We start from the raw sequence: 27,251 nt of genomic DNA on the forward strand, positions 1-27,251 counted from the left end.
AAGATGCGGAGTCAATTGAAATAAATGGTCTTCATTAGATTTCTAGAAGACGATACCAACAGTGACGATAATATACATTACCTGAAGCTAAATCCCCTACAGAAGAAACTGTGGGCTCTAATACATTCAGCTTCGCAAGCTCCCAAACCAGTGACAGTCAGGGCAGCCTTAACTGCAGTACCAGCTACTGAAGAACCCGAACGCACGTGCCAAAAACACTCTGAGGAGAACACATTTGAATTTGTAATAAATCAAATCAAAATCACTTTATTCGTGAAGGTCAAGGATAGAACGCTAATGTCAGGAGATTGCTTTTCTTTTTACGTTTACTACCACCTCGGAAAAGGCTGAGCCTTAATGAGAAGAAGTAGCAAGAAACTCATTGCCACTCTTTTAAAACGACTTTTACAGTTCCATTGTTTTACAAATCAATTCAGTTACAATATAATATGTATAGTGATGCAAGTATTTTTGTTGCACCACGCAATAACACTTACACATTACTGCTTCAAAATAAAGCCGCCGTTGTGGTATCTATAATCTAGCTGACATCCTGTGCAAAGGAGTCTCGTAATAGTAAAAAATCTTAGTAAAAACCCCATTATTCAACTAAGTGACCATTGCAGTAGGTACTACTTACCACTCTCAACCCAGGGCTTAGTACTGACGGTATGACATCCTTGATGCAGTGGCATTGCGTACACATCTGAATCACTATCAGCTGACATATCCAGACCTTTGTAAGGTCGTTCGCTTAAAAAACAGTTGTCCGATGAATGAGGACTGGAATATCTGAAATAGAGAATATAAAAGTATTTATTTGCCATAGGGAGTGACAATAACATAACATATTGCAACAGCACTTGGTGAACGTTATGAAGCTACATCAGTAGTAGGGATTCGCCGGTTCTGGCTCACAGTAGTAGGGATTCGCCGGTTCTGGCTCCTCGATTCTGGCTCACTTGCTCGTGATGCCTACTAAAAAAAAAAAAAGAAGTTTGGTGTCAAACTGGGGGTTTTGATGTATTTCCGAGCGATTGCGCTGATCCGTTTTTCGATATCTCTTATAGTTTCAAAGTTAGCATTTTAAATTAAACAGATCCATAATCATTAATAATCACTGGTCATTTAGCTAATGATTGGTGAGCGACTCAATGTCTAAATTTCCATGAACGTGATACAGGTAATTTACTAATTACCTCTATCACATTCGTTACTACGATTAAAAAGACAGTTTCTGTATTTATTATTTATTTTTAAAACATGATTTAAATAAAGTATATAATAAAACATCATTGCAGATTGTATCATTTTCAAAATATTTGATGAAATCATTCAAACTCTTCTTATTAAACTTAAAGTATAGATACATTATACAGTACTCGCCACACACTGCGGTATATTCATTCTGTACTCTTGCAGTATTGTAGTTATACATTCTGCAATTCCTTTGTAAAAACATCAGCTGGAATCCCTGAGGTGGACGACCATATGAATCGAAGTATTGTCCAATACCCTGCTCATCAATGTGTATTGCAACCCAGTGAGTGCCTGGCTTATTATCACTATCTAAATTGCTGACAATATAACAGGGCGTTACAACATATATCGGCAATCGGTTTGCCGCGTAAACATTATTTTTAATACTGGGATCGATTTTGTTCAAATAATTCTGTATCTCGATTGTATTCATATTAGTTGAGAACAGGGTCTTGTCAGTTGCGAGGATTGAATAGTTATGTGGATCATAATAACATAAGCACTCAATAAATAAGGCTTTAATGTATCTTATTCATGTATTTAAAACTTATATGGTTACAATAAAACAAAATATCATTACAAGCGATTCAAATATAAATCTATGAACATTTGATGAAATTATATTTTCATCAATTTTATTATAATATAAAAGCTGATTGAAAACGAACTTTGTACCTACATACTTACGTAGTCATTAGTACAATCTGGAAATGTTGACTCCATTAAACTATCAATAATTGAACTTATCATTTAAGTGCCATTATGTTTCACCACAATATTTAAAAACCAGTACTAATCATAAACAAATTTACTTTTACGATATTTTAGTATAAAATGCTAGAACTGTTCAGAAAAATAATCATTGAAGTGGCGTATTCAGTCAAATTATTATATATTTTGTGTGTTGTGTAATTGTTGAGTGATTTGCTGCAATGGAGGTAAGTTTTATCTATTATTCACTTTGAAATTAAAAAGTAATATCATTTGTTATATTAAGATATGTATGTATAATACTATTCTAAAGCAGTCTTATTGTTGTTGTAGAATGCATTCAACCCAACAATGGAAGAAACTACATATAAAACATTTTACTATCCATTATCTGAAGATAGTCAGGATTCATTAAAAGTTCCTCAACTTAAATCCTTGAAGAGGGCCAGCTCAAATGAAAATATAGATGCATTATTCGAAGTGAAAAAAACAAAACAAAAGAAAATATCATCATCAATATCCAGAGCACATGAGAATGGAAGTATTTACATTACAACTAATGCAGATGACGGAAGAAATGCATCACATTTGGTTAAAATAGAAATCTATGATCTCAATAAAATAAAAAACACGCCTGCACAAGAACAATGGAAATACGCTGATTATAGATTAAAATATTATACAATCGACAATAATGAAAGTTATAAGGACATAAAAAAGATTTTATACAATGTTACGAAGAAAATTTTAGAAACAGAAAATTATAAGAAATATAATTTTAACAATAAGTAGGTAGCTATGAAGAAATACATAAATATTAGTTCAGTTTAGTTATTAGTTTATTTATTCTCTTATACAAATAATATTATTATATTCTCATCATTTGGAAAATTAAACATAACGATATGGAACTCTGCTTTGTATGTAATGAGGTTGAAAAAATGATCAAGTGAGTTATTTTCTTTGTAAATTATTTAGTATTATATTATTGATGAAATGTGGCTAATATCATTCACTTATGTTGTAGTCAACCTGTTCTACAAAGTGGAGGAGGTTTTAAGAGAAGAAGTGCAGTATTACAAGGCAGTGAAGACAATGATACAAGTACAAAGAGAGGAAGACAAGGGGAACCATCCACATCATCGGGGCTCACCAGTGTGAACGATGAAATGGTGAACTGTTCTTTATGTCAAATCTTAATACGGAAAAGATATTATGCAAATCATCTTAGAAGTAACCTCCATAAGAATAACGTAATGCAATTACATAGTACTTTAAAAAATGTCACAGTACACGAATCGGCTTTTGGTAATAGAATTATCTCATATAAAATAAAGAGTAAATCCAACCAATTACAAACATTCGAAACACCAGAAATGTTTTTGAATTCTATTAAAAATGAAATTATTTCACTATTTGAGGAATCTGTTCGATTGCTTACAATTTTTAAAGTTAATTTTATTCTGCACGCTAATTTTGTTCAAGAAACAAAAAATATTTCTAATGAATTTGAATTTCAAACATGTAGTTATACTGTAATGCAGGGTGAGGATTTAAATTTTTTCTTTTCGTCCTTATGTGATATGTTGATGACTAAAATTAGCACATTTGAGAAAAAAGATAGTGGTTGGAGTCTTAAGAAAATAAATGCATTAGACATGAATATAAACAAATTCAATCCATTACGTGGAAAATCATATATTGAATTACCTAAAGAAATCAAATTAAAAAAAAGTGTTATAAATGTACAAAACTCGGATGATTTATGCTTTAAATGGGCTTTGCTTTCTGCATTATATCCAGTTACTAAGAACTCTCAGAGAGTTTCATCTTACAGTAAATATTCAAATAAATTAAATTTTGACGGAGTTACGTTTCCTGTTAAAATGACAGATATACAGAAAGTAGAAAGGTTAAATAATTTAAGTGTAAATGTTTTTGGTCTTGAATACAATTGTAAAAAGAAAGTACATGAATTAGTTGGTCCATTGTATTTAACAAAATCACGGAAAATTGTTCATATCAATTTATTATTTATTTCGCACGGAACAATTAATCATTTTTGCTACATTAAAAACCTATCGCGTTTAGTAAGTGGTCAAATTTCAAACCATGAACATGCAATCTACATCTGTGACGGTTGTCTTTTACACTTCTCAACAAATGATAAGTTATCAGCTCATCAATTGAATGATTGTTGTCATATTAAAGTGGAATTGCCTAATACAGAAAAAACTTTAAAAGATTGGTTTGAACAACCAATTTCAAACAATGTCTTAAAATTTGATAAATTTAATAAGATGTTACAAATACCCTTTGTTATATACGCGGATTTTGAAGCTTTCCTTAATCCAATTCAGACATGCTTTAACGATCCATCAAAACCTTATACAACTAATGTTCACAAACACGAAGTTTATAGTTTTGGGTACTATATTAAATGTTCATATGATGATAGTTTATCAAAATATGAAACATATAGTGGTCCTCATTGTACTCATGTCTTTATGAATCAGTTGTATAAAGATTTAGAAGTGATTTGCACAAAAAATTATTTTGTCATAAGTCCAAAACCTTTGACTTCCAATGATAATGAAATTATTTCACAATGTAAAGACTGCTTTATATGTCAATCTAATTTAAATGGTGAATGTGCATTATACTTTGACTCGCATACAGGAAATTTTAGAGGAGTTGCACACGAAGTATGTAAGACAAAGTTTAGAATCCCCTATCACATTCCAGTTTTTTTACACAATCTTAGTCAATATGACTCTCATTTTATTGTTCATGCATTAAATTCTATTGAAGGGGAAATTGATATTATTCCACAAACGAAAGAAAAGTACATTTCTTTCACAAAAACGATAAAATTAAATAATCATAAAATTCAATTGAGATTCGTTGATTCGTTTAAATTTTTACCTTGTAGTTTAGACAAACTTGTTCAAAATTTGAAGGAAGAACAATTTCAAACATTAAAATATAATTTTCCAAATAATAATGATTTTTTACGTCTTAGAAAAAAAGGAATTTATCCATATGAATTTATGTCATCACATGATTCCTTAAAACTTTCAGCACTCCCTAGTCGCGATAAATTTTACAATACATTAACCGACACACATATTTCCGATGAAGATTATGAACATGCCAAGGATGTTTGGCAACACTTTCATTGTCAAAATATGTCAGATTATTCTGATTTATATCTTAAAACCGATGTTTTACTTTTAACAGATGTGTTTGAAAATTTCCGAGCCTTATGTTTGCAAACATATGGTCTAGATCCAGCTCATTATTATACAGCACCTGGGTTAAGTTGGGATGCTATGTTAAAATGCACAAAAATTAAATTAGAATTACTTCAAGACTTTGAACAAATAGCTTTTATTAGATCGGGCATTCGAGGAGGTGTATCTCAATGTAGCAATCGTTATGCCAAAGCTAATAACAAATATATGCGAGAATATGATAAAGACACACCAAACTCATTTTTAGCTTATCTTGATGCTAATAACCTTTACGGATGGGCCATGTCTCAATTCCTTCCTACAGGAGGTTTTGAGTGGGTAGATGTCACAACTAATTTTGATGTCCCTGATGATTATGAATATGGTTTTATTTTGGAAGTAGATCTAGAATATCCTATTGAACTGCATGATTTACATTCTGACCTACCCTTATGTCCCGAGAATATATGTATTGGTAATACAAAAGACATAAAATTAGTTCCAAACCTTCGTAATAAAATTAAATATGTGATTCACTACAGAAATTTAAAGCAATGTCTGACAATGGGTTTAAAATTACAAAAAATTCATAGAATTTTAAAATTCAAACAATGCGCATGGTTACAATATTATATAGATTTAAATACAAGCATGCGTAAACTAGCCACATCTGATTTCGAAAAAGATTTTTATAAATTAATGAATAACTCAGTGTTTGGAAAAACAATGGAAAATATCGAAAAAAGAGTAAATGTAAAATTATTGAGTCATTGGGAAAATCAGGGTAAAATTCTAGGCGCACAAGATTTAATTGCTAAGCCAGAATTCCATAGTTTATCTATTTTTAATGAAAATTTGGTTGCAGTTCAATTACGAAAGACGAAATTGTTCCATAATAAACCGATTTATTTGGGATTTTGTATATTGGATATTTCTAAAACTCTAATGTACGACTTTCACTATAACTATATGTTTAAAAAGTTTCAAAACAAATTAAAATTATTGTACACAGATACTGATAGTTTAATATATCAAATTTTTACAGATGATTTTTACAGAGATATAAAACCTGATTTACATTTGCGTTTCGATACCTCTGACTATACAGAAAAAAATATATTTGGCTATCCAAAACTCAATAAAAAGAAGTTAGGCTACTTTAAAGATGAAAACAATGGTAACATATTTAATGAATTTGTAGGACTTAGATCTAAAATGTATGCATTAGATGTTGAGGGAAAATTCACAGCTAAAGCTAAGGGGGTTAATAAAAGTGTTACTAAGAATATGAAAATGGAAAATTATAAGACTTGCTTATTTGAAAATAAGAACGAATATTGTTCAATGCTTAGATTTAAGTCAATAAAGCATAATATTTTTACTCAAAGAATAAATAAATCTAGTCTGTCATTTAATGATACCAAACGGTACATTTTACCAAATAATATTGATACCTTAGCTTGGGGTCATCATAAAATAGAATAAATATTATATTAAATTTTAAGAATAAATTATTATAGTTTTAAAAAACCAAATGAGAGATTATTGTATTTAGATGTATAAGTTGCGGAGTAAAACATGATGTACTGTATATTGTTTCAATTATAGATTTTTCTGTTTAAATAAATGGTGGTTTAATAACAGATTGTTTCATTACTATACTAAACCTTAACACACATAGACGTAGTAGATAATGCATCATTTCAATCATCCATTCACTGCAATAGTTGCTGGTCCAAGTGGATGTGGAAAATCAGTTTTCGTAAATAATTTTATAAAATTTTTGAATGATATCTGTGATGCAAATTTTATCCAAATCACCTGGTGCTTTGATGAAATGCAGCCTTTATATAATCTCAACCACATTAATTATCTTCAAGGTTTACCTGATTTATCTATGTTTGACGGAAAAAATCCTCAACTTGTAATAATTGATGACCTGATGAGGGAATCAGATGGTCGTATTGTTGATATATTCACGAAAGGAAGTCATCATAGAAACTTAAGTGTGTTTTATTTATCTCAAAATTTGTTTCATCAAGGTAAAGGACAAAGAGATATATCACTCAACTCAAGTTATATAATATATTTCAAAAATCCTCGAGATAAAACCCAAATTCGATACTTATCTCGTCAAGTATTCCCTGAAAATCCGAAATATTTGGAAGATTCTTACAGAGATGCTACCAATGAAGCTCATGGTTATTTAATGATTGATTTGAAACAAGAAACAAATGAATTGTGTCGCGTTAAGACAAAGATATTTCCATCCGATGGATATTGCACTGTTTATGTACCCACAAAAGGGTTTAAATATGGTAAGAATCAAGAAATTTCGATCATTTATAAATGATGCATAGACGTTTAAAGACGCATAAAGATTTGTTAATTGCTCTACATAAACTGAAGCCAAAATATCAAAAAGCTTTATTAAAATCATGTAATAAAACAGAAATAAATTACATTTGTGAATGTATTCATAACGTACTGCGGGGTAACGTTGAATTGGCCGAGAAAGAAAAATCTAAATTAAAGAAATATAAAAATATTCTTCGAAAATTGGTAAGAAAAGGTACGAATAAAATTAGAAAAAATATAATTGTACAAAAAGGAGGTTCATTTCTACCGATAATATTGGGTTCTATTCTAAGTGAGTTGATTAATTCATTTATTTAAGAAAATGGATAATGCTAAAAAAATGTTACTTATTGAACCATCATTATTGGAGAAGTTAAAACAACACAAAGAAAATGATACGCCAAGATCTCGATTAGATACTGATATGCAAAATATCTTAAGCAGTGATATAGAAGATCGAAAGAAATGTATTTTATATTTGCAAACCCTTCAAAGATATCTAAACTTCGTCAAAGAGGATCGACAACCATACCACATACCACTTATAAATGATAATGATTCATATATTGGTTTTAATCAAGGTCATAATGAAATCGATACTGATTATATAAATCATGATGTGAATAAAATAAATGTAGTTCCTTCTCAAACATCAGTGGAGGTTAACAAAAATATTGGGGAAATATACACGAGCTCTGAAATACTGAAACTAATACCGAAAACATATGCTAAAAAAGGTGAACTTTTACTAAATTTGATTTCCTTGAATAAAAATAAAATAAGCTGGGATGAATCTGGTACCGTGATTATAGATAATGAAAAAATACCTGGGAGTAATATTGTGGACTTGGTGAGTGATACCTTGAGAGCTCTTCAGAAAAGTGAACCTATAGGTTGGGAAAAATTCGCAACAACTTTAAAGGAAATAAAAGTACCACTCACTTATATCGGGAACCCAAAGCGAGTGGATTTTATAAACCATTTGCAATTAAAAGAGGTTGAATCTAAATCAGTACCTGACGAGGAATTTTCTACACCAACAAGTAATAAGTACACAGGGAAACTAAAAAAAAGATCGGACTGGGAAAAATGGACCCCATATTAGAAATAAATAAAATTTATTATGATGCATCACATCCTGCTGGCTACAGCACTATTGATAAATTGTCAAAAGCAATGAAGGGTAAAATGGACAGAAATAGTGTCTTAAAGTGGTTACAATCACAAGAAACATATACTTTACATAAACCTGTTCAAAGAAAATTTTCTCGTAACAGATATATTTTGTCTAATATTAATGAGTTATGGCAGGCCGATTTAAGTGATATGAGATCTTATTCTGAATATAATGATGGTTTCAAATACATACTTTGTGTTATTGATGTCTTTAGTAAATATGCGTATGTTCGAGCAATGAAAAAGAAAAACTCTGAAACAGTTAAGGAATGCTTTGAAAGTATTTTTGCTGAAGCTAATACTACACCTACACATATACAGTCTGACAAAGGAACTGAATTTGTTTCCAAATATGTACAAAAATATTTTAAATTAAAAAACATAAATTATTATACAACCAATAATCCAGATATTAAAGCAAGTATTGTCGAAAGATTTCAGAGAACTCTTAAAACGAAAATGTGGCGCTATTTTACACACAAAAATACTCATAAATACATTGATGTTTTACAAGATCTAGTGCATTCATATAATCATAGTTTTCATTCTAGTATAAAAATGTGTCCATGTGATGTTAATAATACAAATATAATGAGTGTATGGCAAAATTTATATGATAGAGAAAGTAAGATAAAAACATCAATTAGTATGGTGAATCCAAGAATTCACGTTGGAGATTATGTTAGAATAACAAAACATAAACATATTTTCCAAAAAGGATATGAATCAAATTGGAGTGACGAAATATTCATCGTATCTACCATAATACACCGATCTCCGTTTGTAGTATTTACTTTAAAGGATTTAGAAGGCGAAGAGATAGTTGGTACTTTTTATGAAAAAGAGTTACAAAAAATCATATTCGACCCCACTACTAAATACAAAATAGATAAAATAATACGCTCTCGATATACCGGTAACAGAAAAGAATTGTTGGTGAAGTGGAGAGGTTATCCAAATAAATTTAATAGCTGGATATTAGCTTCTACTTTGAAAAAAATATGAATAAAGATAGTTTTTATTTAACTTTACTAAGCAATAGTTCTATGGATTATTTTCCTGATAATACAACAACATTATTTTCTACGAAACTGCCAAAACCAACAATACTAGAAGGTGAATGGAGGGTTGGAGTAGTAGAATTTCAGTACCCATGCACTATGTTCACCGTTCAAGAACATGAAAACATTATTTATATAACAAAGTTGATGAAAGTACCCGATGAAAGTAAACCGTCATATGTTTATTACAAGACACATATTCCAGCCACAAATTACGATAACATAAATCATATTTTGATGGCACTGAATAACACTCGAGAAAAAATTAAATTTAAATGCGATGAGGTTTCAAGGATTGTAGTTGCTACGATAACGGATGAATCCATAAAATCTGTAACTCTATCACCTAAATTATGTCTTCAACTAGGGTTCGAACCAAACAGGAACCTCGTTGAAAAAAATTTTGGAAAGTGTCCAGCTAATTTGCATTTGGGTTTACCGTCTCAATTATTTGTTTATTGTGACATAGTGGAGCCTCAAATCGTTGGAGATGTTATGACACCCCTTTTACGAATAATACCATTGGATCCCTCAAAATACATATATGGAGCGTACAAAATGCACGTTTTCTCTCCTCCCCATTACCTACCTGTGATGCGTAGAGAATTTGATACAATTGAAATAGATATAAGAACAAGCACCGGTCAAAAGATACCATTCCAATTTGGAACAGTGTGCATTAAACTCCACTTTCAAAAATTATAATGTACGGCAAACGTGATAATATTTCATGTCCATATGAACACTATTATACTCACCAGGCCGGATCGGGTATCGGAGTTATTTATAAAGGAGCACCGTATCAAAGAGGTCATGGAATCGGAAGTTTTCTTGGGGGGCTGTTTAGATCTATTTTACCACTACTGTCTAGTGGTGTTCGAACTATTGGTAAAGAAGCATTAAGTACCGGTGTAGGTATATTATCAGATATGGTTAATGCACGCCCCATGGAAGATTCAATAAAAACTCGTCTAAAAGAAGTCAGCTCAAATTTGAAACGAAAAGCTGATGCTAAAATAGATAATATCAACATGTTTGGATCTGGGTATATAACAAAACGAAAACGTCGTTCTGCGATCATTCCATCATTGACTGCGAAAGCGAAAGCTATTAAGAAATTAAAATTGAATCAAAAACAAATCAAAGATATATTTACTGATTAAATATGTCATTTTTACATAGTCAGTCTTGTGAATGCATTAAGTCCGAATTGGATTTATTTGCATTACCATCAACTCAAACTAGCATTGAAAGTGGACTATGGATTCATTATAAGCCCATTTCATCACTTGCTGATGATGGACCAATAGAATTTCAAGTACCTGGGGCAGGTGATGACTATGTGGATTTATCCCATACTTTACTCCATATAAAAGCTAAAGTTTTGAATCAAGATTATACAAAACTGACAGTACCGACAGTTGTGGCCCCAGTTAATAATTGGTTACATACACTTTTCAGTCAACTTGATGTATATTTAAATCAAAAACTTGTATCGCCACCGAATAATACATATGCATATCGAGCTTATATTGAAACTCTATTGAATTATGCACCTGCTGCAAAAGAATCTCATCTCACTTGTGGTCTATGGTATGAAGATACAGCTGGAAAAATGGATGCAACTGATGAACAAAATAAAGGATTTATTAGAAGACAAGAATTGGCTAGTGAAAGCAAAGAAATAGAAATGATAGGACATTTACATGGAGATTTATTCAACCAAGAAAAATTTTTGATTAATGGCGTTGACATGTGCGTAAAGTTAGTTCGTTCTAGAGAAAATTTCAATCTCATGGCTTCATCAACTGACCATAAATTTAAAGTGTCTATTACAGATGCAACTCTTATTATTCGAAGAGCACGAATCAACCCAACTGTGCTACTTGCACATCAAAAAGTTTTATCATCTACCACAGCAAAATATCCAATCACGCGAGCAGAAGTCAAAGTTTTAACTATACCATCAGGCATTCAGGGGAAAACCCTTGATAACATATTCCTTGGTCAAATACCCAAAAGGTGTATAGTCGGTTTTGTAAATAATGCATCCTTTAATGGTAGTCTCACAAAAAACCCATTCAATTTCGAAAATTATGATATTAATACATTTTGTTTATACATAGATGGACAACAGATACCTTCAAAAGCCTTACAGCCATCGTTTGACAATAATATTTTTACTACGGTCTATCATACGTTATTCTCAGGAACAGGTATACATTTCCTAAATGAAGGCAATGGAGTATCAAGAGAGCAATATGCCAAAGGGTTTTGCTTGCTAGCCTTCGACTTAACACCCGATTTATCAGCAAATTCTTCAAGTCATTGGAATCTTATAAAACATGGTAGTGTAAGATTAGAAGTTCGTTTTGAATCAGCTCTTACACAAACAATTAACTGTATTGTTTATGCGGAATTCGATAATGTTATTGAAATTGATAAAAATCGTAATATTTCTGTAGATTACAGCAGTTAGAATATAATAATTAATGTTTGAATCGTTTGTATCCTTGTGTATTTTTTATGTTGATTAAATACTAGATTACCTTATAAATTTATATAATAAAAATATGTATATAAAATGATATTTTGTTTTATTATGGTGAAACATAATGGCACTTAAATGATAAGTTCAATTATTGATAGTTTAATGGAGTCAACATTTCCAGATTGTACTAATGACTACGTAAGTATGTAGGTACAAAGTTCGTTTTCAATCAGCTTTTATATTATAATAAAATTGATGAAAATATAATTTCATCAAATGTTCATAGATTTATATTTGAATCGCTTGTAATGATATTTTGTTTTATTGTAACCATATAAGTTTTAAATACATGAATAAGATACATTAAAGCCTTATTTATTGAGTGCTTATGTTATTATGATCCACATAACTATTCAATCCTCGCAACTGACAAGACCCTGTTCTCAACTAATATGAATACAATCGAGATACAGAATTATTTGAACAAAATCGATCCCAGTATTAAAAATAATGTTTACGCGGCAAACCGATTGCCGATATATGTTGTAACGCCCTGTTATATTGTCAGCAATTTAGATAGTGATAATAAGCCAGGCACTCACTGGGTTGCAATACACATTGATGAGCAGGGTATTGGACAATACTTCGATTCATATGGTCGTCCACCTCAGGGATTCCAGCTGATGTTTTTACAAAGGAATTGCAGAATGTATAACTACAATACTGCAAGAGTACAGAATGAATATACCGCAGTGTGTGGCGAGTACTGTATAATGTATCTATACTTTAAGTTTAATAAGAAGAGTTTGAATGATTTCATCAAATATTTTGAAAATGATACAATCTGCAATGATGTTTTATTATATACTTTATTTAAATCATGTTTTAAAAATAAATAATAAATACAGAAACTGTCTTTTTAATCGTAGTAACGAATGTGATAGAGGTAATTAGTAAATTACCTGTATCACGTTCATGGAAATTTAGACATTGAGTCGCTCACCAATCATTAGCTAAATGACCAGTGATTATTAATGATTATGGATCTGTTTAATTTAAAATGCTAACTTTGAAACTATAAGAGATATCGAAAAACGGATCAGCGCAATCGCTCGGAAATACATCAAAACCCCCAGTTTGACACCAAACTTCTTTTTTTTTTTTTTAGTAGGCATCACGAGCAAGTGAGCCAGAATCGAGGAGCCAGAACCGGCGAATCCCTACTACTGTGAGCCAGAACCGGCGAATCCCTACTACTTACATCATTTCGTAAAGGATCTTTGGCATGGGGAGAAGAACTGATAAGATGCCAAGACCTATGTAGGAGCCCATTAAATAGTAATACTACAAGAAGACAAACAAATTTGCTCGAATTATCGTGGACCCAGTGCTCTGTGAACGGCTGGATGACTTGGCGTTAATAAGAGACGTCGTTTCACTGTGTGTCCTCTACCGCATTTATCACGGGGAGTGCTCCGAATTCCACCTTCACAGGACATTCCACAACTTAGGATATCATCCCCACCATTTAGATGTGTGGCGATCCTCTACAGTGCAGTTTTCACTGAGCTTTATTCCACGTACTACAAAGCTGTGGAATGAGCTTCCATGTGCGGTGTTTCCGGGACGACACAACATGGGTACCTTCAAAAAAAGCGCGTACACCTTCCTTATAGGCCGGCAACGCTCCTGTGATTCCTCTGGTGTTGCAAGAGAATGTAGGCGGCGGTGATCACTTAACACCAGGTGACCCGTACGCTCGTTTGTTTTTCTTTTCCATAAAAAAAAAGTTAATCTCTAACGTAGAATTAGACAAAAGTAAAAAGTGTGTGTATACTTATGAACAAAACAAAAATCCTTAAAAATTCTCATGCTTTTTTACATTTGTGAAAGAACAATATTGCAATAAAGAAGGTATTAAATACAACCAATAAAAATATTATTATACCGCATAATTTAGTTAAACAACGTTCATTTAATTTTCTTGGTCGCGTTCTTTATTTGTGAAGGTCGTGCCCGTTATTAAAGGTTTTCGTAACGTTGGTCACTAAAGTCCTCGGCTTTCCTTATTGCGGTCGGGTGTGCGTATTGAGTTATACATAATTTTAATATTTTGCAATAATGTTTAGCAAAGCCTGACACTTCTCAATACTTTGAAAAAACAATAAACAATATTTTTGATTTATGGATTACCTGTAACTGTAGGAGACACATTTGAACTCTCTTTCGCCAAAACAAGCTGCTTCGCAATCCAACACTGTCCTGGCATAAAGTGACCGACGAATTGCACCTGATCCTAACGACATTCCTGGACTTCGCCGAGAAGAGCAATCTGCACATAAACCACACTTGAACTTATAATTTGAAATTTATTTATTTATTTACATAATTACACCAACAACACATCATTATAAATTAAAATTTTAGCAAGTACACAAGGGATAGTACAATATGACATGTCTTTACAAGTGTAAACAACATTTACAATAGTGTAAAAAGAGTAACAAAGTTGAACAATTAAAATTGAAGAAATGAAGAGTTATACAAAAATGATGATATTAAATGACTTAAATACATTTCTACTTTAACTTACAACAATACAATAATCTACTTCTTATATTTAACTTACATAGCTAAGATCTTAATATTTTAATGCATTCGGTTTTAAATTTATTGATATTAGTCATATGAAAAATATCTATATTGAAGGGTATTCTTAATTTCATCACAAATGCAAAATTAACCTCAATGCCTTATTAATTGATTTGTTAAATTTAAAGTTTTGACATTTTTTTATTTTATAATTAACATCAACTTGAGAATTGAACAAGACATATTAAGATTTATGAACGTTACGCCACTCGAAGTGTTGGCTCAGTGGAAGAGTGCTCGCACGGAATGAAAAAGTCTCGGGTTCGAGTCCCGCATCGTTCATAAATTTTGTTTATAAATTTAATCTTATAAATGGCTTTAATTTTTTTTTAAACTAAGCATAGCAACTGTTTTTCCTAATAAATTAATATAAATAGTAGCCTCATTATTAAATTGACACATAATTTATTGAATAAGGCATTATTATGCGAAAATTCGGAACTATCCAAATGTTATAAGTTTATTAAGTATTCTTAATTCAACGAGTCCTGATAATGCCTCGTGAAGAGGCGAAACACGTATCGGGTATAAGGTGGGTCTGAGAATCGGCAACATCAATTTGTTATAGCCCAAAAAAAATTTTATTTTTTCTTAATTTGTATGGCAATACAAAGTTTGCTAGATCTGCTAGTTATAATATATCTGAGCTATACAGGGAACCAAAAATTGGTTCCCTGTATTTTTGGAGGCTTTTTTTCTCGCACTTTGTGCAATCAATTATCGGCTGTAGTGTTCCCGATCCTTACGACTTTGGTAAAGGTTCAATGTAAGAGCATGCTTCCAACTTATTTAAGGTAGCTGGTAACTGATCTCATGACCCCTGGTATGGCGGATGTCCATGGGCGATTCCCTCACCACTTTCCACCACGTGAGCCTGTGGCAAGTTTAAGCAAGAATCTTTTTTTTTTTATGAAAATAAGGGACGAGACCTGCAGGACGTTTAGCTGATGATAATTGATACGCAGGAAGAAATCAGGAAAAAAATCACCCAAAAATTCAGAGCGGCATTACAAATGCGCTCGTCACCTTGAGACATAAAATGTTAAGTCTCATTTGCCCAGTAATTTCACTAGCTACGGCGCTCTTCACTAAAAGGTAATGTTTACACATTACTGCTTCACGGCAGAAATAGGCACCGTTGTGGTACCCAAAATCTCGGCGGCATCCTTTGCAAAGACGCCTCCCACTGGTAAAATTAAGAATGTATATTATAATTACCCATTTAATAGTATAATTATTAATCTATTGCAAACAAAACTAATAATTAAACTTTAACTGTTACCTTTTACACTATCCTCGCTTCTTCCCTCAAAAGTTGCCTCATCCCATTTACTATGACTTTCTCCAGACCATTTTCTCCAATTCCCATACGTAGATTGATGATCAGCTCCTGAACTTCCATACCCAGTACCATATTCTCTATGCATTCCTAAGCTATCCAGACCAGATGAAATCTCTCCATGTTTTCTAGAATCTTCGTATTCGAATTGGCTATCATGTCTTCCATTACTTTCATGATCAGAATACTCGAAATGTTTTCCCAAATCTACAAAATCATCTCGACTGTCATGTCTTCCTAGAACTTCATGGTCAGAATATTTTCTATTCCTTCCCGAATCATCATATCCAGAGGCATAACCAGAATGCTTAAAAGAATTACCATAGCCATACTGACTTTCATGTCTTCCAAGATTATGATAGTTGAAATCCTTGATGATTTTTACATGTCTATCCGAGTCTGATAACCGCCAGTGGTTATAAGATTTGTGGAAGTCACTCCTGTCTTTATAATAAGAATTTCCACCATAGTTTCCACCATATTGTCCCCAGTTTTCGTTATCGTTTACTCTACCGTAACCTAAAAGTTGAAATAAAGTTTAGTTACTAAAATTCGCCAGTTCTCTGCTACAAAAACAAATATTGTAATCAATTGCTAAATTTTTATCTGTCATGATAATTTTGAGAAGTCATGAACAGCTCGATAAGCATTCATTACATTCATGCAAATAAAAAAAAATGAAAGAGCGACATCTCAACCCAATTTCCTAATATGCAATTATTGGGCTTGAGCAGGTTATCAACTGTAAAGTAGATCCTGTAGATGGAACCACAACCGGACAGTTGAACAAGACGTACCAAGATCTACGAACCATACGTCACTCGAACTGTGGACTCAGATTGTAAGAGCGAGACGGAACCCGGTCGTGGGTTCGAGTCGCACCGTTCATAAATGTTGGTTACAAATTTAATTTATATACCAAAATCACTTGTACTATATTTTTAATCAAATATACGTCTATAAACCAATCCACAATAAGTGGAAATTGTTTTAATTCACGCTGACTGCTTATAAGCTCAAAAGACCGTAGCATTTTTTTATTTAAAGCATAGACGTATAATGATCAACTAAACTCACAAACACGCTCAAAATAATATCTGAAGTAAAACTCTCCTACGCGTCTATTAGGCAGAGTTTTTATTCAGTGGTGTTTCGACCGCGCTTTGAATACAACGCAACGCAATATCAAAGTGTTCAATGAAAAACTGTCCAAATAACAGCTTATCCTAACGTAAAAAGAATGGAGTGTCGTATTTCAGGAGAGTGCCACTTTAAATTAACAAAATTGTGTATATAACTTGACGTTTTGCTAAATAATTACTTACGGCCGTTTTCTATAACGTACCTACTACTTCTACTTCTACTGAGCGTATCCAATAGACTTTGAACATTACTCTCAGGAAATAAGGTGTATATATATATGTATATACAACGCCCCTCGGACATTTTTTGACGACCTTTTAATAGATGATTGGGTCTTGATTGGGTTGGTCTAGTTGTTATATAAATATGATATTGGACGTCAATGATTTAAAGGGATACTTAACTATGTAAAATAATTAATAATAAAATAATAATATTCCTGCCCAACATACAGGATCATACAAATTAATTTTCGAGTATGAAACATGAAAAAAGCTTATCTTTATTGTAAACAAGAAGGTATTACTTTCAATTGAAACTTAAAAGCCTTACCAATTTGGTACGGTACATAATTCTCATATCGTCTCTTCTGATTGTAATGCCTTTTTTCATCATACCGATTATGATCTCTGTAACCATTCCAATCTATTCTGTCACTGATTCCACCTTTTGATGACAGGTAGCCTGAATGCAGGAGCCCTGGACCACGTAGAGTTTCAGGGCAGTTCGGTTCCAAGCTGTTTCGGTCAAGTTCGAAGAAGTCATAGTCCTTGTCATCTACGAAATCGTTGCGAATGTCGAACGCTTCTATAGGTTTGGTCATCAGTTCGCAGAGACCTTTGCCTTGGAAGGTCGTGTCCAATCTGAAAAGAAGAAAATGGTATTTTTTAAGTTGAATGGACAAAACATCTGTTATAACACCTATGAAACATGTCAATAACAATAATAAAACCTATTTATTTTCAATCTACTATCACATTACATTCTCAGAGTTAAATTACAGTCACCATCTATGATTACATCCATTATAATAAAATATTACTTATGTATAATATTATAATAATAGTCATCCGCAGGTTATTTGCCGCTCTTAATATACCAGCCATTTTAGAGCCAAACGATGGCAAGCGTCCTGATGGTATGACGCTGGTGGCTTGGACTCGGGGAAGGGCGATAGTGTGGGACGCGACTTGCGTCGATACTCTCATGTCCAAGTAACGTCAGTTGGTGCTGGGCCTGCTGCTTCGACTGCCGAAGAAAGCAAGCGCCGCAAATAATATGTCGGTCCTAGTGAGTCATACAACTTTTTGCCGTTTGGTGTCGAGACACTGGGCCCGAGGGTCCCAGAGGCACGGATAATGTGCAAAGTATCATATTCGCGCCTTAATAAAGCTACTGGAAACCCAAGCGCTGGCAGAATGTATTTCCGTCAACGGATCAGCCTAGCTATCCAACGCGGAAATGCTGCCAGTATTCTTGGTACACGTCCCCGTAATGATAGTTTTAATTTTATGTAGTCATAGTATATTGTAAATATAGTTAATAATATATGTTTGTTTGAATAAATTATAGTGGGGTTAAGACCTATGTATGATTATTTATGTATGTATGTTTCTCCATTCTACATTATTAATTATGATAAAATATAATTTGATTGGTATTATTCGCTGTCATTACATTGTGCTTCGTCTTCATCATTATTGATTGAAACCCTTTCTTGGATTGTATAGGATTCCTTCAGGCTGTTCCAGGCTTCTTTCTCCATTGCTATCTTTTTCTATAAATTTCCTGCTGTCACTTTTATATCTTCTATCCATCCTCTTATCTTTTTTTCCTATTGATCTTCCCATATAGTTGCCTCTAAGGTCTATTGTCTCTACAGCGTATCTTTTGTTTCAGAGCGTAAAGTAAGGCATTTACAATCTTACCTTTATGTCGTATCCCTTCAAATGTAACTTTTCCTACTCTTCTTATTTTTAGGACGCTTCTTTCCATTGTTTCCTGGCATGATTCAAGTTTACTTTTTATTTTTCTGTTATACTTCCACGTTTGGCATTCGTATGTGAGAGTAGGTAGATCATGGTAGAGTATGCTGATGCAGCTACTGTACTCATTAACTTTTGTTATGTATTAATTTACATTTACTTTTTTTACTTACTCGTGTAAGGCATTGACTATTTGACGTTTGAGTATTTTTGTTGCACCACTTTACATTTATATATTGACTAGCCGTCCCCGACCGCTTCACTGGGCGAGTTTAAAAAGGAAATAAATTAAATTTTATTCATATTATTACAAATACAAAAAAAAATCACAAAACAAATCAAATCACTTTATTTATGTACGTCATTTCCATGACCTATATAAAGAAAGTGATTGATTGACACAGCTTACTATCGATATAAAGGTTGTATGGAATTTGCAATTCACGCGTCCCAATATAAGGCGATAAGAATGACTTATCGGGTATATTGGGACAGCTTCAAAAATCAATTAGGATTCTGCAAATTCGAATAGAAACACAATATAACTAATATATTGATTTTACGTATATACAGGTATTGTATATAAACAGATTTTTTTTTATTAAATTTTGAAACCAATTATTAAAAAATTTAAAATTGTGCCCACAGAAAATCAAATAGGCACTCTAAATTGGAACCTTGTAAAAGTATATGCATTCGGACATCCCGGAAATAAAATAATATTAAAACAAGGCTATAATACGAAAGCAAGTGTAACACATTCAAACGCGAGTATTGAGGTAACAATAGAATAGCAACCTTGGTTGTTTAATTAAGGGACAGATCTGGGTCACCCATGGTACTGTAATGCAAATTGTTGAAATTAGCGATACACTAAAACTGATTTTATATGTCCACGCGATTTGCTTGTTGGGAGCCTATTCTGTGTCCACAAATGTGAAGTAAACAAACTAAAGTCCATCACATACGAAGCTATAATATACTATAGCGCTTTATATTATAGCAAATGAAGACTTAGGCTGAGATCTATAAAGCGTACTTAGACTTTGCTCAGACATATAATAATTGATCAGGTACTGTGTATAATGAATTGCGCGCTTGAAATTTCTATTGGGCTATCTTAGCGTAACTTGTATTATCTATGACTTAAGCTCAGCATAATCTCATCTGTCAAATGACTATACCAGTTGAATTATATACAGGCTGTCCCAAAGTTATGGGACATGAAGGGAAAGTAGTATTTTACTGAAAGAAGACTTAATCTTATTTTAAAAAGTTAGTAATTCTGCATTCAAAGATTTTCTAAAAATTAGGTACTTGCCTCGTCTGGGACTCGAACCGACTTAAATGTAAAAAAAAAATACCCTCATCATCATCAAAGATGATGTGACAGCGCGATAATGGGTGACCCATTTTGATTTATTAATGTGTGGGTTAGTTCGTTTAACATATTTAAGGACATAATGCTAAGCGTGGCTGACTGCTACTACTAGTCAATCAAAATCTAGAGGCGTTATTAAGATGCATAAATTATTTAAGCCCAGTACAATAAACTTTTTATAAAGTAGGTATGACATATTTCATCTCTGTCTTAACGAAATCTTAATTTCTTTGTACTTATTTAAATAATGCTAGCTATGATTGATTTTATTATTCTTAATTAATTGTTTATATTCTAAGTGACTTTTTGTTTGACAATGGTCTCTCTATATCTCTTTTAATTTAGAATTATTTGGATTTTTGTTTCATTTAATATTGTGAATTCAATTATGTTTTGAATCTTCTCTCCTAACTTTGATATATGAATGTTTGTAACATTGGGAACTGTAAAATTAGAAAAAATATATTTTACCATACGAAGTGACGATAACATAACATATTGAAACAACACTTGGTAATCGTCATGAGCTACATCAGTTTGTAAAGGGGCTTTAACATGAGGGGAGAACATAATATAAGAAACTCCCAGCCCATCTTTTAAATAACTTGACAATTTAGGCTAATTTACATAATATTATGTGGACACTCAGAACTTCGCAGTGGAAGGGACCTATAGGAAAACGACGGGTAGGCAGACCTAAAAGAAGGTGAGCTGATGAAATAATAGAAATAACCAGGAAAGACTGGCAAATCATGGGTAAAGACAAAGACTCGTGGAAAAAGTTGGAGGACGCCTTCACCCGAGGAGAGTTTCATATCCAAAAATAACCATTACAAATAAGTAATACGTACTAACATCCAGATATTAAGAAAAGTATTAACTAACACTAAATAGTTGTTGAATTAGTTGCGTTCAATGAGACTAGGAGCTTTTTATTTTTGTTTTATTTTTTTATTTGTTATTACTATGATTTTGATCTAATTGTAATTACTTTTTACTATCTGTATTTTTTATTCTTGTTTTTAAGTTTAGTAGTATTTTTTTACAACAACAACAAGTACAAATACAAATACAAAGTAACAAGTACAAATAATTTTATTCAGGCGAGTTGTCCCCCTTGACGTCATGTGCCACGTGGGGGTCACAGAAGATCAGCGTGGGAACACATGCTGAGTGGCTCCTTTTTTAAATACCACACGTTTTTGAATTTTTATATTTTTAAGTTGTTTCATTTTTGTTATTTGTGTGTATGTATAAATAAATGTTTTTCTTTCTTTCAAATAACAACATCAAAAATTGATATAAAATATAAAGGCTTTATTGCACGCCTCATGAGCGAAGCGGTTTACTTGCAACACTCACCTTACAAAAATCAAGTAATTTCTTGAAGTAATATTGTCTCTATTTCTTTTCTATCATTATTAATTAAATAATATTATATAATTTTATGTGCCCTGCACAGAAATAGACATAGAGCATTACTATCCTCTATATAATCTACTATACTATAGTTTAAATTTATGCTGAGTGTGTCCGAGAATGACTGGTATTTTATTGTTAAATTTAATACCAATACTGTTTTTGGTTAAGTTTTATTATTATTCGATATATTGGTTAATACTGTTTATTTAGAAAATAAATAAATAAATTATAATAACATCATTTGAGTATTGGAATTGCCTTTGTTTTAGTATAAAAAAGACGTGTATTACTGTATATAGAGCAATATGCATTATGTTGGAAAATTCTAACAATTGTGTGAATATAGGAGTTTTCGCATAATTAAATCATTTGTGCGTTTTTGTTAATTTTGAATTTAATTAGTGTTGCGGTTAAAAATGTGGTTTGCTTTTAGATATGAGGACAGATAAGCACTGGGTCCACCCGATGTTAAGTAAATGGATAGTTAAAAGGCAAAACTCATATAAGGCATTTTATTTTCTCAAAATTTATTCTTTTAGAATTATTTTTGATGTCATGTCTTATATACTAGACACTACTAATACTTCGGAAACAAATGACGGTCTGAGAGAGAAGAAGCGACGCAAGAAACTCTCCCAGCAAGTTTTTAATCAAATCTACATACCGGTTACCATCCGTTCGGATTAATCCGGATATGTCCAGACTTTTAGAATCTAGTCCGGATTTTGTCCCGCTCCATAACGTGTCCGGATTTTATTTTAATTAGTGAGAGCGCGGAACAAGCAAGAGCACGGAACAAGCGATAGAGAGGCACGATCGGCCTTAGCGTTCGGCTTATGACGCATCTTGTTAATTGATTAAACTCTTGTATTTGTGCCAACTTAATCATATGGTAGGCTCAGGTACTACATGACTGGCATGGTGGGAATGATATTGCAGTTTGTGTAGATATAACCGCGTATATATTTACCTGTAGTTAAAACTCTCGCAATGAAACCTCTTCTCTGTAGCACATTCCCTCCTGCAGTCCTCCAGCCTCTCGCAGTCCACGACGCGACGGACGTGGCTGCGGAGAGCTCGACGACCAGCTAAAACCCGTCTGAAGCACGCTGAAATAATTGACATGATAAGAAACTTGCTTAGGAAACAAAATACATTATTGTAAAAAAAGACTATAAGGGACGAGGCGAGCAGGACGTTCAGCTGAAACGGCCTGCCCATTAGAATGCAGTGCCGCTCAGGATTCTTGAAAAACCTAAGAGTTCTGAGCAGCACTAAAATTGCGCTCGTCACCGTGGGAAATAAGATGTTAAGTTGCATTTTCCTAGTAATTTCACTAGCTACGGTGCCCTTCAGACCGAAACACAATAATGAATATACAATAAAAATAAAATGATTACACATTACTGCTTTACGGCAGAAAAAGGCGCCGTTGTGGTATCCATCATCTAGCCGGCATCGTGTTTAAAGAAGTCTCCCAGTAGTAAATGCAATAAGTCCACTCTGGCCAGTTGCAATTTTTATCCAACTAGCTGATCCGACAAACGTTATTGTAACACGTTTTCAGGGTCTCCCTGTGTCTGTCCCCCGTAATCTGGAAAGGTCAGGAAACCTCGTGCTAACTAAAATAATAATAAAAATGTAACTATAACGCAAAAATCTAATGTTGCATAGTTACAATTACACGCGTTTTAATCCTTTATTTATTTATTTTAACAGACTTAACATCTTATGGCACTGCATTGTACTGGGTGGGGCGTGTCTATTGCCATCAGCTGAGCGTCCTGCTCTTCTCGTCCCTTATTTTCTTTAAATTTTGATATTTTATGTCGTAAAAACGATTATCCGTTACCTCTTCACACAAAATTGACGAAATTCAGGATCAGTTTTCTGCTATTACTTACATAATTTTGTCTCTTAAAAATTACGTAAAGAAAGCAGATATAATATTTTCAAAAACACGGGAAATAAATTAATGAATATGTTATAAATTCTCACAGAAAAAAATAAAACTGAATCGTCTAAAATTTATGTATTTTTCTGATAAGCATGAGCTTTAAAGTGTGGTATTAAGGGTTATTTTATTTTGTCCCTCCGTACGCATTGCACAGAGAGATCTATCGAAACAACGTCAGTCCGCGCTCGGCCGCCGTCGTGGGTAGACACTGCGTCGGTTGTAAGTAGCAGCTCGTACTCGGAAAGATCGCTGTACGAACATGAATATTTTTTATAAGCTCTACAAATACTGTCTTTGGTACTTTACATATTTTGTACGCAGTCAGATTTTCAAAAAATTATGTTTCTGTATTTTTTGAAGAATTACTGATTTATATAAGTTCATCTCTAAATATAAGGTCTATACTAAATCGAAATCCAAGATGGCGCCTATGAAATTTACCAACTTCTCTTCATAGGTGTCATTTTTATGGTTTTCGGGGTCAATAATAACGAATATCGGGTCAAAATCGAAATCCATGATGGTGCCTATGAAATCTACAAAATTTTCTTCATGGGTGTCATTTACATCGCCAAAATTAGAATTCATTCATAAACTTAAATTATATTATAAAAGGCCTGTCTAACAATATCCCACATGCTAAATTAATTCTTCATTCCCTAAATATAGAAATATTTACGTTTCGACTTTTCACCCACAATATTTACAAAATACATTCCGTTACCAATCTTATTAAAAAATCACAAAATTTGATTTTGAATGACCTATCTATTACTTAAATGTAACCTATATCTTCCTTAATCCCGCATTATTTTCAAAAGACCAAAGGAAATGTCATGTATCAAACCTGAATCTAACTTTCAAAGACCTATCCAACGATACCTCACAAGGTATGTCTCCAGTATTTTTTTCAACTCAACTTTTAGGGGAGGTGTTCTTAAGGGGGAAGCTACGTCCAAAGCACCAGAAAACACAAAAAATGGCGTGCGTACAAAGTAGACATGTCAGAGGTGAAACTTATTTGTGAAAACCAATTTTTAAATCTCGCTTACATTAATAATTATCCTAATCTGTTCTCTAAACCAATTGATTATTGTCAATATTAGAAATTATTAGATGTTTTACTAATTATCATTACTCATTAAACCTGCACGATACAAAGCTAGTAGGGAAGATGTTCTACACACTCGCGGCCGCGCGCTAAACCTGCATGATACAACGCTAGTAGTGAAGTTGTTTTACTTCATAGCGGTACCGTCTGCTTCATGCTACATTCGAATCTTCTCACTCTTTCTCAATCAGACTCAATCTTCCTCCCCTCTTCTTGGATAAAAACGCCCTTCATTTTCTTGACACTTTATTCCGTTTCATCCGTTAAAATTTTACCCTCATGCGAGCAAAGAAGTTTCACTTCTAAAATGATCCCAAATTCGTTCTCTGCGCCCTCGAGAACCTCGAATACGATATCCATATTGTTGAAATCATAATTTTGCGCGGCAGCCAATTTGGATTTAAAAAATGATCCCAAATTCGTTCTCTGTACCCTCGAGAACCTCGGATTCGGTATCCATAATGTTTAAATCATTATTTTGCGCGGCGGCCATCTTGGATTTCAAAAATGACTCTAAATTCGTTCTCTGTACCCTCGAGAACCTCAGATTCGGTATCTATATTGTTGAAATCATAATTTTGCAAGGCGGCCATCTTGGATTTTAAAAATGATCCCCAAACCGTTCTCTGCACCCTCGAGAACCTCGGATACGATACCCATATTGTGGAAATCATATTTTTGCGCGGCGGCCATATTGGATTTCAAAAATGATCCCAAAATCGTTCTCTGCACCATCGAGAACCTCGGATACGATACCCATATTGCTGAAATCATAATTTTGTGCGGCGGCCATCTTGGATTTCAAAAATGATCCCAAAATCGTTCTCTGCAGCACCCTCGATAACCTCGGATACGATACCATATTGCTGAAATCATAATTTTCCGCGGCGGCCATCTTGGATTTCAGAAATGATCCCAAAATCGTTCTCTGCACCCTCGATAACCTCGGATACGATACCCATATTGCTGAAATCATAATTTTTCGAGGCGGCCATCTTGGATTTAAAAAAACTGCGTTTACTGCACACGACGTTATGCGACGGAATTGCCATGTAAAGTTCTAATATTAAACTTCTAAGCGAATACATCAAACAATTATCAAAAATACATAGGTATTAAAAAAAACAAAATTCAAACTTGCTAAAGTATCAAATTCATTTGATTCCCGCAATTAACTTTAAGTTCGTGTATGTGTTTGAGCGGTGTCAGTGTAGTGGTGCGATTCGATACCTCTCTGTTTTGAGAACGCGTCCTTAATAACCAACATATAATTTTCTATAACCTTATCCAAAACACACTGCATCTTATGACATGAGGTAAAATTTATTTCGGTTCAGTAGTTTCCGCAGTGTAACCGAACAAAAAATCCGGTTTCCATTTATTGGTATAAAATTAGGCAGTCATAATATACCCGCTTTTGCTTGAAGCGGCATCATGGGGCGGGTCATAGCGATATTGATAATATCAGATCTACTTTAAATATCCCTATTTTCTATTGTATCCCTTGAAATTCATGAAAAAGTAAATTCTGAAGTGAAACCTGTGGTTGAAACAATTAAACAAGAGTTAACTGAAACTACAGACTTTATATCTAACGAACGAAAAGAAATAATAATCATAATATGAAACAATCTGGATCAGGCAATTAAGATAATTACTGAACTCGAAGCACAGAAAGCCAAGGTTCAGTCTGATATAGTTGAGTTGGAGTATCATCTTTGTCAAATTAAAAAAATAACTTCAAGGATCTATAACTAAGAAGTTCAATGTATGGGCGCCGTAATGCAGAATTAGTCGTGTTGTTTAAGAAGCTTTGTGAACAAATGAAAATGCCCCATCGGACTTACCTACCCTACTCACAATGTCGCACTTCTTATGATAATTGTTGTTACATGCTCTTAGATCTAAGCAATTCTAATTCTAAAACTATTATTCTTCGTGATTTAATGTGCCTGGTATAACATGGTCGTG

The 27,251-nt window shown here is 33.0% G+C and overlaps 1 protein-coding gene across 2 annotated transcripts in view; it reads right to left on the minus strand.

Moving 5' to 3' along the window:
* LOC126968291 (uncharacterized) overlaps positions 1–27,251 on the minus strand; it is a 76,133-nt gene that overhangs the window by 19,452 nt on the left and 29,430 nt on the right. For both annotated transcript variants that reach the window (XM_050813199.1, XM_050813200.1), the window contains 6 exons: positions 23,183–23,321; positions 17,977–18,287; positions 16,225–16,800; positions 14,484–14,622; positions 641–792; positions 82–220 (listed from right to left, as the gene is read on the minus strand). In XM_050813199.1, the coding sequence (XP_050669156.1) occupies positions 82–220; positions 641–792; positions 14,484–14,622; positions 16,225–16,800; positions 17,977–18,287; positions 23,183–23,321 (1,456 nt within the window). The remainder of the gene's footprint in view (positions 1–81; positions 221–640; positions 793–14,483; positions 14,623–16,224; positions 16,801–17,976; positions 18,288–23,182; positions 23,322–27,251) is intronic.

Source organism: Leptidea sinapis, chromosome 15 (genome assembly GCF_905404315.1).
Source record: "Leptidea sinapis chromosome 15, ilLepSina1.1, whole genome shotgun sequence".
NCBI lineage: Eukaryota > Metazoa > Arthropoda > Insecta > Lepidoptera > Pieridae > Leptidea > Leptidea sinapis.